The following is a 12,620-nucleotide window of genomic DNA, read 5'->3' on the forward strand; positions in this document are numbered from 1 at the left end:
CCTGAATGACTGCTAGGGTTTCGACCGAGTCAAATGCTTTCTCATAATCTATGAAGGCTATATATAGGGGTTCAGTATACTCAGCGCACTTCTCTATCACCTGATTGATCGTGTGAATATGGTCCATTGTTGAATAACCTTTACGGAACCCTGCTTGCTCTTTAGGTTGACTGAAATCTAAGGTTGCAGAAATTCGGTTAGCGATTACCTTGGTAAGTGTCTTGTAGACGGCTGACAGTAAGCTTATCGGCCTGAAATTTTTCAAGTTATTCATGTCACCTTTCTTATAGACTAGGATGAAGTTTAATTTAATCATTGGTAATCCTGCTACCTGTGCAGAACGTGTGCGAAGCTGTGATGGCCATCACCCACTACATGCATTACGCATTGGGCGTGTATGGCTGGCCCATGTTCATGATGTCTCGAGGAGGAACCAAATGCTGCCAATTATTTCCGAGCCTCAGGTGAGTGCTCTTCTTTGTAAACGAAGCAAAACACCACACTGAATGACACCTGCGTGAACAAGTGATTGAGTGAGTAAGTGAGCGAGTGAGTGGGTGAGTGAGCGAGTGAGGGAATGAGCTGTTAGTAAACAGGTGGGCAGATTTATACGAATCTTGAAGTTTATGCGTTCACGCTGCTACCAAATTTTCCGAAAAAGCAAGAGCAGAGAGCTCTTGTACACGTTTTTTACCCGGGTCAGATAAAGAGATCTTGCGCGGTAGAATGGAATAACTCATTTAAAATGTTGCTTTACCTCGGTACGCTCTTCAACGTACCCCATTTCCTCTTCGACATGCTCCGACGTCCAATATCCCTTCTCCATCTCCGACAGTTTAGCGTTGGGAATACCTTGAACAGCGCCACCGGTTTTCAAGTTACCTTACACTAAAATCAGTTCCTTGTAGCATGGGTGTTTAAGCGCAGGTGGAAGTTTCTTGCGCAGGGCCTATTGTAACATCAGGGGGATTTGAGTTGACTTCTATGAAAAGGTGCTTATATTAGCTCAACTTAAACTGAATGGGGTTGTATTGGTGTTTACATGTTTTGGTGATCGCAGATGCTGCTGCTTTCCAACTCGCAAGAAGAAGCGTGACCGTGCACTGGTTGTGGAAGACAACTGCTGCTACTGCAATTACGCTGCGCTGAAGAGCATGGTCAATAATCACAACATGGAGGTCGTCTACGTCACCTACCACGTGGACGTAAGCGTCGTGCCTCCATTTGTTTTTGCGTAAAGAAGCACTGTGTGGTTTCAAGCAAAAAAACGGATGCATAATTGTTGAGCTAAAACAATGTTTTGCCTTTCTGAATTAATGTTACCATCAACGGCATGCGTAGCAATATAAAAAGCATGCCAAGTTGAAAATGAATAAGAAATTATGACCCGCCGCGGTGGCTCAGTGTCTAAGGCATTGTGCTGCTGAGCTCGAGACTGCGAGTTCGATCCTAGCTACGGTGGCTATACTTCTCATATGGAGGGGAAAAGAAAAAAAGCTTGTGTGTCGAGATTTTGAAGCACGTTAAAAATCCCCAGGGGGTCAAAATTAATCCGGAGCCATGCACTGCGGCGCGCCTTATAGCCCAGGCGCAGTTTCGACGAGTTGAATCCCCAAAATTTGAATTTTTAAGCAAACTTATGGCCTGATGGTTTCATAGGCGCAAGTTTTGATTTGACATTAGAAGGTCATATTTTTCCAATCGTGAGCCTAAAGTTCTCTGGGCTCTACAAATGTTGGTTTGCGGGATGCAAATCACATATAATTGCTTCGAAAAACGTAAATGTTCTTGCTAGTAACCATGCGCTTGTGCAATGGACCGAAATGGCTATGTAGAATGCAAATGCATTGGCTGTGAATTCTGAAGACAAATTTTTACTCGGCTGCATGGTCCACAAACAGCGAACTGTGTAGCACAATTCTGTATTCACCTCTGGGTAGGTTTCCGTGAACCCATCTTGCAATATAAAGCCAGCAAATAAAGCCTATCTACTAACTGAATTTCAGTACGTTATTTCATCTTCTACACCAGCACCACCTTCGATGTAAATGGCTGCCGCTAAGAAACCGTTGACCTAAGTTCGAACTTCCTATTAATTCGAATTTTTATCAGTACGGCTTGAATTGCAGGAATGATGGCTAATTCGGATGCTCCAGAATACCGCCCGTTCTCACTTTGCATCGTGAGTGGAGAAAGTGCGTACATACATAAACGGCCTGCGACATATAAAACCGATGCAATATTCTGTAATAACAACGCCATCAAACATAGCGTAAGTTGCGTGGTTCGGCAGTTGTACCAAATCTTTTTCGGTGGCTAGTTTTGTGGACCCTGGCAGGGGATGTAAAACAATTGCCAGAGCACCAGACATCAGTCAAGCTTCCTTCTTGGTCGTCCCACCTCATTCAAACATTCTAACTGCTCTCAAAGTTTACATAAGGTAACTATTGGGCTCCGGTTTTTCTTTGAAAAGAGGGAATAACTATGCCGCTTAGAAGATTGTTACGGGAGAGTCTGCCAGCGAAGCTACAGTGAATCTCCACTTCCACTGGTCCCATTTGTCGTTAAATGTTTGCAGGACTGTTAGGCTTACCAAACGCCGAGCCTATTACTTTTTTTAAACATAGTGGAAAACATGTCAATGATGGTACTTTAGTAAGCTCAGTGAAAAACATGCCAAGCCTGGTACTTTAACGAACTCACTCTAAAACAAACCCAGCCTGGTAGTCTAGTGAACTGAGTGGGAAATATGCCAAGCCTGGTACATTAGTTAACTCACTGGGAAATATGTTAAGCCTAATACTTTAATAAGCTCAGTAGAAAACAAACCGTTCCTGGTACTCTTGTAAACTCAGTGGGAAACATGACAATCCTTGTACTCCAATAAACTCAATAAAAACTTGAAAGTTCCCTGCACGCCAACCCCAACAATTGATTAAAAAACACGCCAAGCCTTGTACCGTAATAAAATCAGCCGAAAACAGTGCGAGCATGGTACTATTGTAAATTCAGGGGGGAAATGCCATGCATGGTATTTTAATAAACTCAATAAAAACACGCCAAGTCTGATACTTCAGTCACCTCAGTGGGAAAATGCCGAGACTAATAAATGGGTGGAAAACACGCCAGCTTGATATTCTATTAATAGCACTCAAAAACACGCCGAGCCGGGTACACGAGTAAACGCAATGGGAACTCTACGAAGCCTGGTACCCTAATAAACACAATAAAACAAGCCTAATCTAGTACTCAAATAAACTCAGCGAAAAACACGCCGAGCCTGGTGCACTCATGAACTCAGTGGTAGGGGAAGGGTTCGGCGTGCAAATGAATTTCGCAATTAGCCACCGTAGGGTATTTGTAAGCGTGAACGCACCATAGGACGCGGGGCACTTAGCTAGTGTAGCTGCCAGCACAGCAGTAGTACGTGCGTATAGTCATCTTATTAAGGATCGGCGCAGTTTTTTTTTTGCCATAACCTGTTTTCCAAGTGTAAAATATCAAACGGATTGGTAGGTACGGCTAGCTTTGTAATACATGCTTAGTGGTGCTGGACTTCGGCCGACAATGATTTATGGTGCTTTGCGTAGTTAACAAGAACACTTTGGGACTGTTGCCTGTTTAGTGCTGCTGGGTGATTTTGAGAAAACACAATAAAACATAATTATTTTGGTTCTTATACTCATTTGACAGCTTCGAATTGGCGATCGCAACGTGCAGGGCTGCTGCCGTGGCTTAAACCGCATTGTTTGTCTCACAGAAGCTGTGCTATACAGGGTGTTGCGACGATAATTGGAACACTTTAAATTTTTTTTACTGAGCGAACCGCCGCTCTGTTCGCGCTCAAACTTGCCACGAAGGTCGCATTTTGTGGTCTATTGTGTTTGATACTGGGAACAACGACAGTAGTTACCTGTGTATTCTGAAAATAAATAAAAACGATTTTCGCCTATGGGAAAATGACGGCTGATTTGGACGTGCGAGCCAGCGCAAGTTGATGTTGGAACGACGGAACCACCTCGGGTATGCAGAGCGAAACAGGCGTTTGGGATTCACGGTAGGAAGGAGCAAAATGGTGCAGCAGACGATCACAAAATGCACCTATAGGAATGAGCTAGCAGACGATCAGAAAACCCGGTTTTCGGGCTCGCACGTCCAAATCAGCCGCCATTTTCCCATAAGCGAAAATCGTTTGTATTTATTTTCAGGGTAAACAGGTAAGTACCGTCGTTGTTCCCGGTGTCAAACCAAATGGACCACAAAATGCGACCTTCGTGTGAAGTTTGAGCGCGAACAGAGGGGCATTTCGCTCAGGAAATAGTTTTAAAGTGTTCTAATTATCGTCGCAACACCCTGTACTTGTATACGTTACGTGAATGTATTTGTGCACCTCCGGCGGGGGCCTTTTGCCTGCAGTTTTGTACAAATATTAAATAGAAATGAGCTAGTCATTTCTTATACAGCCACGCTTATATGCGATACGGGAGAGTTGAACGGAGACGGAAAAGGCAACAACAATACATACTGTACACATTGCTGCATTCTGCGTATGAACGATGTGCTGCGCAGCAGAATTTCACCGTAGCACACTTCTCTATAGCTCAACAAATGAGATCACTTGCGGTATGCGGGGAGCCGTAGCGATGAGTAAAGGAAAATACTTTGATTGCGAACCATTGGTGGCGTCGTCAACGGCAAAGATGAAACGAGATATTTCCTAGAGCAATGTGCTGGAAGCTATGAATACTGTTTTAGTAGTAAGTTTTTGTCATGTTCTCCAGAACGTTTTCTTATAATCTTTGATGTTTTAATTATACCAGTTGGTGTTCCTTTACGCATATTGTTTACGCATATTGTTATTGTTTGGTATGCTTAGTGACAACAAAGAATGCAATTACAAACCGGCCAGCGCCATTCCAATACTAAATATCATCGCGGAAGCCTTAACACTAAAAATTCTGGGCGATATTATGCGTCAATAACTTCGAGTAATGGGTAATGGCGCTGAGGAAAGAATACGTGCAGTCGACAGTTTGTTGAAGTTCCTTCCGACCAATTACAAGGCACGAAGATGGCGCCGGTATTTAAGTCAACGTTTAAAACGATACTGTACGTGTTGCATATCAGTGAAGAAACCACGCTCACCTGGAACAAGGCTATCCGCTATACATATGCATTGAGATGTCACAGCTTAGGACGGATGACTTGAGTAATGCTTATCTGCTGAATGAAGCAGACACGCAACTACGTCATGCGTGAAGGCTCTGTAATATAGCATACACCCTTGCAATGCGGCTCGCTAAATTAGTCGGGCCAAATTCACAGCAACCCTGCTTCTCTAAACAAATATCTCCTGAGTGTCCGGCTGTTCTCACAATCGTAATTGCGAATTTTTTTTTGTCCGCACGCTGTTTTTGAACGTGTTTTAAAACATTGTATTTCATGTTACACTCGGAGAGAAATTTTAGTACAGCTGTATTTGATGAAATGCTATGCGAACGTTCTAACGGGCTTACTGGGAACTCCTCTTGTTCTCGTTTGCGCTGCCAGGTCGGGGAGACTCCATTCTTTGTTGCCGTGGACCACGAGAAACGGACGGTTGTGGTGTCGGTTCGGGGTACTCTGTCTCTGCAGGTGACTCATTCATTGCCCGTATTTGACATTTGCTAGCGCGTAATGTTGACCGGATTCACAGCTTCTCGATTTCATCGTTGTCACTAACGGTGGTCTTAGTACGACGCCCAATTATTTTACAAATGACCAGTGGGTTTTTTATTCTTTGGCCCACTGCTACATAAACTTTGCTGGGCCGGAAATTTTTCCGATCTGCCCCTGGTTGTGGTCGCTTAATGCGTCTGAGCTGATCAGATTACCGCAATTAACACGGCATGCCAAAGACCTTATTTGGGCCACAAATTGTTATGTGTTAAATATCCTACACAGACGCTTTGAATCCGTATAGCACGAGCGGTGACAAAAGAAGGGCTAAATTATGTAATGTAATCCCGGTAGGTCTACCAAATATGCAGCAGCGCACAATTTTTATGTGGAGGGTTTTTGACCATTTTCTTTCGTTAGTTTATTGATTCAATTATTGATTGATTTATCGGCTGTTTAAATCGCTTTGCCCGTGATGCAAGCACACTTCTACAACATTCACCTTAATTGCTAGCGGCCAAATTTTAACTTTACCGAGTACAGTTTGAACTTTCTCGCGACGTTTTCCATTTTCAGGATGTGCTGACGGATTTGAACGCAGAGGGCGAGCAGCTTCCCATCAATCCGCCGCATGAAGACTGGCTAGGGCACAAGGTACATATTTTGTTACTTTTCCCTTTTATATCTAGGACTTGCTGGTTGACGCGCCGTGGTACTGTACGATATTGATAAACGGGACCTCAAACAATGGGTACGTCCGCACCGTTTGTCGAAAGAAGACACGTGAAGTGGTAAAGTAGGCCGAATAACGTTTCCAGCGGTGTTTCTAAGAATGTAAAGAACTGCCGTTTTTATAGGAACGTCCTCAGAGATAGGAATTTTTGCCACTGCCGGTACGGTACCCCTTTGTAGAGTGGCCAAAGAAAAGCCAATATTTAACTGGTTAAGATCTTGCATCCACTTCTTTTGTCTAATAACATTCATATCCACCAGACTAGTGAAAAGAAAGTACAACGTACCTCTTGTTTGAAAGGAAAGGTAAGTTTTCGCAATTCTTAAGGCTTACAATACGCTTAAGGCTTACAATACGCGCGGCAGCCTCCGTTTATCCAGACTGACGTTCCAAAATACGAAAATATCCGTTGCGTTTACACGAGTATTCTGGTCTTATATGCAAACACAACAACGCTTAGTTGTTCTGTGTAAGCAATCACCGTTTACCGAGATTATGTTGTAGTTCTGTACTGCGCTTCTTATATTTGAAGTGTTTCGTTAGCCTGGTATAAACCAAGCCATCTTGGGCAATTATTACAAGATGTTAGAAAAATGACAGGCAATTAGTTTCATCGGCGAGAGCACCATATATCTTGCGTCCAAAGCGTTGTCCAGTACACCATTGCGGGTATGGCTATCTTGTTGGTATGCAACACTTTTCTAGGCTCGCCTCAACAGCATATATTTCGCTTCCGTGATAACTAAAATGGACATCAAACAAGGTACTAGCATCGCATTTATATCTCGCACGTTCACTTGCGTTCCACTTTCCCCTATGTGAGCGTTGTTATGGCGCCGACGGGCAATTAGAGAGACTGGAGCTTAGTCGTTGATGGTGCTTCATCAGTGCGCCACCGTTGATGCCATGGTAATGGTGCCCGCACGAAGTTCCAGGCGGTGCGCCTATATACGCTAATAGTGCTGTATGGCAGCGCTCTGTAATGTATGCGAATGTTTGCGTGCGCTGAGGTCATGTTACGAGGGCTCGCGAAGTATTCTCTCGTTTGGAAAGCCCATGAATCACACATATGTTGCCGGTACTCCCTGGTTTGTTATAAGAGATACTTCGTTTGGAGAGTATTAAGGACGTTGAACGCTCTAGAATATATGCTGTTACGCCACATAGAATTAATACCAAGAAAAGGTGGTACATTTCCCAGAAAAAAGAGCAAGAACCATGACCAGTTCTCTACAAAAATACCAGCAATAGTCGCATGCGATGGCATGTCTTCTAACTTAGCTAATTATTTATAGACGCAAACTGATGCTCGAAAGTCAGGACATATTTGTTTGTGGAGTTGAAATGATAACCAAACATTACCCTAAGCAGACTTTTTCACAGTACTACCTCTTCAGGCAGGTACCACGGTGGTTGAGCTTGCCCTTCCGTCTCTCTTGGCGACTGGTGCTGTATTGATAAGTTTTGTTTTTGTTCTATTAGGCGCTATCACAATTTGATTTTTACGCTTAATTACACACTGAAAACCTGGGTTACACTACAATTTATTGAGTACTCGCACGTAGTTTTGTAGGTTGGCATTTGTGTTTAGATGACGACTTCAGAGCCGTGATTTTGCACGTACCACAACCACAGGGCATGGTTCAAGCGGCTGAATACATCAGGCGAAAGCTGGTCGACGAAGGGATCCTCTCGCAAGCCTTCAACTACAGCCTGGTGAGAAATAATCGCACGTTTGGCGCTCGCAGGCCCATAGAGCGACTGAAGCTATAGCTAAACATGTAACAAGGCGAACCTCGCAACAAAGAATATAGTTCCAGTTTTAGCCAGACTGTGCCATGCTCAAGAATACTCATAGCAAGTTTTATGTGTGATTTGAAGTGAAAATAGCACTGCCGGTTTGAAGAATATACCACGAGCAAAAAGCTGTGAGCTCGTCTAGTTCTGGTGAGATTGTGAAAAATTATATACCCGCTACGCGCGTAATTTAAATATGTATTTCAGTGCCTCATTTTTTAGATTAAATTTCTATGCACAAATGGATATTATTTCAATTAGATTTTATGCGTAATTTCAAGTTCGAATTGCACGGCCTGTGATGAAATATACAGCGAGCAAAAGCAAAGAGCTCGTTAGTTTTACTCAGATTGTGCCACTTGTACTCAGGTTCCACTTGTACTGCCCAAATGTGCACTATACAATGAGTAACAACAAACGAGTTCGTCGAGGTTTTAACCCGACTGCGCCAGGGTTAAGAAAATAAAAGCTTTACGTGTAATTTGATGTGCAAATAGTAGCACCCGTATGGGAATATAAACAACCGACAAGCTGGTTGCAGTTTTAGCCAGACTGTCAAGTTTAGGAACAAGACACATGGCAAGATTCGTGAGCAGTTCTGCCCGTATGTGCACTATACAATGAAAAGAAAAACCGAAATCGTTCTATTCTAATTCACCCCTATCATGCTTATGAAAAATACCCATGAAAACTTCATTTGAGTTTGTAGCCGATCATTCACTGCTCCTATTAGCACTACGCAACGAGGAACACGCAGCGAGGTAGTGTATGACCGACCATACGACCATTTGCTCAGAAAATGTTTGGCCAAACTGTTTGGTTCTTGCATTACACAAGTGTCAAATAGCTTTTAACAAACTGTTATTGGCGTGATGCGCTGATGCCGTTTTATTCTTAGTAATTACCATGTCGTAGCACTGAGTTTTAGGAAACATTTAGTGCTCTGCCTCAACCTCACAGACGGCGCATTCACACGTCAGCCTTCATACATCCCATTCTCCCTTGTGCTTCATTTACTAGTTGAGTGACTCCTGTACGGTTTTTTGTGCTTTTGTAACAGTAACAGTGATAGCTATAGCTTTATTTCATCTCTTGAAATACACGAATGAACATCGGGTCAGCCCAAGCCATGCAAGGCTTGTCGGCCCGTACCCGGCAACTTGTATACGCCCGTTGAAGTAACTTAGAACGGGAAGCAAGGGGGCTGGTTGGTGCATGTTAAAAACGTGGAAGCAGGGTAGAAGACACACACGCGGCGCTCACTAACAACCAAACTTTTATTGCTTGCAGGCGGCTTAAAGGAGCCATGAAGAGAAAATACAACTTCGTTTAATTTGAAAGAACTAGGATTCAGTATCTCACTCAGCTCCATTACAGCCACAAAAGATGTTTTTTTAACCAAAAAAAAGCAAGAAGTATATAAAAACTTTCAAATTTTGCGCCAGAGTGACGTGTTATGAGCAGGAATGACGTCATACGGGCCAACAATAAAGCATAATTTTTATTGCGTTAACTGCACGTTAGCATTCAAGTGATGCGGTCAAATGGAACTAGAGGCCCCATTACAGACGTCCAGTCATGTCTCGTCGCGACAGGTCAATTAGGCGGCCGCCAATCCCACAAACAAGGTTCCGTGACGTCATAGAAAAGTTGCGGGAAATTGGCTAGGGGGTCGCGACTGCTTCACACGTTTTCTTTAATATCTCCGTTATTTGTTCGAAGATTGCGATGATATTGGTATCATTGTTATCGGGACTAAGCAGTCTTTCTAATAAACCCAACTTGTATTTTGTCTTCATGGCTCCTTTAAGTAAGTACATATCTAGTAAGCAATGGAAAGGGAAAAGGAAAACAGGCGAAAAAAGAAAGAATGAACAAAGGTTCTTCTCAAATAAAGCGTTCACATTCACCGATAAATAAGCCAAGTTATTGATTCGAAAGATACATGATTTAGTTTTCATACAGTAACACAGACGCTTTGCTTGCACACTTGTCGCCCCTCTGACTGATGCAAAACGCTTCTTAGGTTGTTAGTCAGCGCCTTGTGGGTGTCTTATACTCAGCGTCCCGTTAATTTGCGCTGTTTTCCACGTTGAAGTAAGTGTTGCACAGTTCGCGCCTAGCGAGCGCACGCTTTAGTCACTTCGTATTTGTTTGCACACAAATCTTACGTGTGTTCTTCCTTCCGCTACGTCCTTAGGTCACTAGTATTTAATCTCTAATTCGTGTTCGCATTGTATTAGGACAAAGGCACGACCCAGTACGACCTCGTTCTCGTTGGCCACTCGCTCGGCGCGGGCGCCGCCGCGATTCTGGCCATTCTGCTCAAACAGGACTTCCCTAATCTTCTGTGCTACGCCTATGCCCCGCCAGGCGGTCTCCTCAGGTAAGGCTTCTGTACCAGCTGACTTGTGGGAGTGGTTATGATAACGTTATGCCTAAATATATATGCCAGAATTACTGATCCACATTTTCAGGTTTTTAAGTAAGTACTGCACCGTCAAGATGATTTTAACATGTGAACGCTGATACTGCAGTAATTATTTGCAATCGCAATCGCGAGGAAGTGTGTGCAGCTGTGTGCTGGTAGATGTGCACTCTGCATTCCTTCAGTGCGTTTTCTGGTAGGTAGTCATTGTGAATTGAAAAAAAAAATTTCCATACTTTGTTACGAACTAGCATCTGATTAGGTCTGTTTCTGTTCGTTCGGGAATAACGCGAAATAACTAATCAAAATTTTTGTACTGCTGAATTTTAACTTTGGAAGTGTTAGCTGTTCAAATGTGTATGTAAGGGTGACAAGATACGTGACGATTGTAGATATTGAGCACAAGAGGAACATGCAAGTACCAGAGAGTTCTTACGAACGTTTGCGCTAGCGCAAGGTTTCTTCCGAGCCTGTTCGTACCTCCTCGACGTTTCTATTCTCAATCAGTTTACAATTTTGGAACATCACCTGGCAGCCTGTCCCTTTAATAAATGCCACCCGATTGCCTTTTCACGCATAGGTATTACCGCTGCATTCATGCGCCATAACTTGTTACGAGCCCGTTCGACAGGTTCCGAAACGCGAAGCTGCGTGACAGATTGTATGTATGGGTCATTAAGTGCTTGCGGTCTTTTTAGTGCGCCATGCTGTAATCATTTTGAGCAAATCGGCTCGACTGCTGTATACACTTGGCAAACGATAAAACTGCTGACATGGAAAGCGAATAACATTCGTTGTTAACGACAACCGGTTTGGCCGTGCGGGTGAACACAGCAATTGAAGTGGCATGCGATAATTGAGGAATCCAAATACACGAACTGAACGCCTTCACATTCTTCTAAGCTTTTTATGTTCCTGAAAATACTGCAGTCGAACTTGTTTACCATGTTATATAAACCAATTCATGATTATAATAAGACGAAACGGACATCGCAAGCCAAGGTAACTTTGCGTGCCACCTGGCCGCAACCGAGTGGAAGTTAACATGAATAGAACATATAGAGTGACGAATTTGCTCCATTACAAAGCCAGCGTTAAATGCGAAGTGGATGGCACGATGCTTTTACTAGCGAAGGGCAGTGGCAGCAAACATCGCGCTGACGTCACGTGTGACGCGGACGTGGTACCACGCTTTGAGCTGTATGCACTTTGGGAACAAGGTTTTGTTTAAATTCTCATTGGTGCAATGTTGTGCTTATAAAGGCAGTCTTTCTTTAGAAATACCTTTGCGGAATTTTTACTTCGAAAATGCATTGCATTATAACTAACATTTTTACTTGAAGGAATCGTCGAATACGCCTTACGAACGGCTTATTCACTACTACTATGTTTTAATTCATCTCTGCCATCGAAGCTGCTCACTTGGTTCAGAACCAAATGACCATGATGAGTTCTCACAACTCATTGGACCACTTCATGCTATTAGCAGCGGATGTACTTCGTAATTGTAATGAAGTGTCGAAGAATGGCATTAAGAATGAACGATAATGCTTAAATGTAAATAAATCTGTTGTGTGCGGGGGCTGTAAGCAAGTGGCTGCGTTTACAACAGCTCTGAAGCTGTATGTGTGTTTAGGCAAGATACAAATTGGCCCAAGTGCAGTGCTATTCGGTACTCACTAACAAAATCTTGTAACTATTAATATATCCCCCAGACCCTTGCGGCTCACTTGGTGGCCCTCTCATACTCTGATGTGTCAAGTGCCAAGCTACATGCAGAACAAAAATTTAAAGCATCTTTGGACGCAGGAAGAACGCACAGTTTAAATAATATGGCTAAACTAAGCTTCTGGAATTCTGAGGCAATGTGTCAATGTACGGTAGGAGGACGCAGTTCTACTTCTGAAGCGAATTTAATCATCAGGCAGAGCGTCCCGTTTCGAAGTTCCGCCTACCGAAGCTCCGATTGATGCCAGCTGGTACCAAGAAATGCATATTGCCCCG

The 12,620-nt window shown here is 43.4% G+C and overlaps 1 protein-coding gene across 2 annotated transcripts in view; it reads left to right on the top strand.

The window, feature by feature from the left end:
• Inae (inactivation no afterpotential E) overlaps positions 1–12,620 on the top strand; it is a 151,525-nt gene that overhangs the window by 108,310 nt on the left and 30,595 nt on the right. For both annotated transcript variants that reach the window (XM_077674158.1, XM_077674159.1), the window contains exons 8-13: positions 340–464; positions 1,061–1,205; positions 5,551–5,634; positions 6,235–6,312; positions 8,027–8,107; positions 10,432–10,574. In XM_077674158.1, the coding sequence (XP_077530284.1) occupies positions 340–464; positions 1,061–1,205; positions 5,551–5,634; positions 6,235–6,312; positions 8,027–8,107; positions 10,432–10,574 (656 nt within the window). The remainder of the gene's footprint in view (positions 1–339; positions 465–1,060; positions 1,206–5,550; positions 5,635–6,234; positions 6,313–8,026; positions 8,108–10,431; positions 10,575–12,620) is intronic.

Source organism: Haemaphysalis longicornis, unplaced genomic scaffold (genome assembly GCF_048455015.1).
Source record: "Haemaphysalis longicornis isolate Haplotype H1 unplaced genomic scaffold, Haemaphysalis longicornis Haplotype H1 scaffold_6, whole genome shotgun sequence".
Lineage (NCBI taxonomy): Eukaryota > Metazoa > Arthropoda > Arachnida > Ixodida > Ixodidae > Haemaphysalis > Haemaphysalis longicornis.